This window comes from Salpingoeca rosetta (genome assembly GCF_000188695.1).
Source record: "Salpingoeca rosetta unplaced genomic scaffold supercont1.63, whole genome shotgun sequence".
NCBI classification, from domain to species: Eukaryota; class Choanoflagellata; order Craspedida; family Salpingoecidae; genus Salpingoeca; species Salpingoeca rosetta.
In genome coordinates, this window is record NW_004754871.1 from 6,349 (window position 1) to 7,580 (window position 1,232).

Consider the following 1,232-nt stretch of genomic DNA (forward strand, 5'->3'; position numbering starts at 1 on the left):
GCGACTGTCAACTGGACGCAGGATGACTCGCGAATCTTCAACAATCTCAAGGCCACCATGGCCAAGTTGCCCACGTTGTGTCCCACGCTCGACCTTGATCCTACAGAGCCACTGGATCTGTTTACAGACTCCTCCGACAAAGCAGTCGGCGCTGTTCTCCAGCACAAGGGTCGCCCCATTGAGTTCTACTCCAGCACCCTTTCAGTGCATGAGCGAAACTGGCCAATCAGGCAGAAGGAGCTGTATGCCGTCATCAAAGCTCTGCAACATTGGCGTTACCTTTGTATCGGTCGCCCCATCACTGTTTACACCGACCACAAGTCGCTCGAGCGAGTGTTGGCACAGAACAAGATACAGGAAGCCCGCATTCAGCGATGGTCGCTCTTCCTCTCAGACTTCAACGTTACTTTCAAGTACATTCCAGGCGACAAAAACGTCGTTGCGGATGCACTCTCTCGCACCTGCATGGTCAGGGAGCTGCTTGAAGACGAAACAGTCAACATCCGCTGGTCTGACTACCTCAAAGACCCTTTCTGGGAGAAGATCATTCACGACCTCGCGTCCTTTCCACAGTACAAACGTGTTGGCGACCTACTCTATCACAAGAACCGCATCTGCGTGCCATCTTCCAGTCATAGAAGCGTAATGGCCATGGCGCATGATGGGCTGAGCAGTGGACATCAAGGTGTTTCCAAGTCTCAGGCCCGCGCTGCGCGCGAATTCTATTGGCCGGGGATGCACAGTGCGATTCGAGAGTACGTTGACACTTGTCACACATGCGCAACGGCAAAGAGTGGTCGTAGACTCAAGGTCCCCACCCAAGCCTTGCCGGTGGCACCATACCCGTGGCACACAGTCACAATGGACTTGATGGTTGGACTACCAACTACATCTCAAGGACACGACGCTATCTACGTGTTCGTAGACAAGTATTCCAAAATGGTCCATTTGGCCCCTACGTCCAGCACTGTCGATGCCCAGGGTTGTATTTCACTATTCATTCAACATGTGTACAAGTTACACGGACTCCCCGAAGTCCTCATCTCCGACAGGGATCCGCGGTTCACCGCAGCTCTGTTCAGGAAAGTCATGCACAAGTTCAGCGTGCAAATGAAAATGTCAACAGCGGCCCACGCTCAGACCGACGGACAGACCGAAAGAGTCAACAGAGTCGTTGGGAATATGCTCCGCTCATACGCAAAGTCGAATCAAAGTGCATGGGTTGATTACCT

The 1,232-nt window shown here is 52.8% G+C and overlaps 1 protein-coding gene across 1 annotated transcript in view; it reads left to right on the plus strand.

The window, feature by feature from the left end:
* The window catches only part of PTSG_13197 (uncharacterized protein), a gene marked incomplete at both ends in the record, with an annotated part of 3,392 nt that extends 2,288 nt beyond the window's left edge, over positions 1-1,104 (plus strand). Inside the window, one exon of the mRNA XM_004987520.1 lies at positions 22-1,104. Coding sequence (XP_004987577.1) covers positions 22-1,104 — 1,083 coding nt within the window. The remainder of the gene's footprint in view (positions 1-21) is intronic.
* Positions 1,105-1,232: the final 128 nt, after the last annotated feature.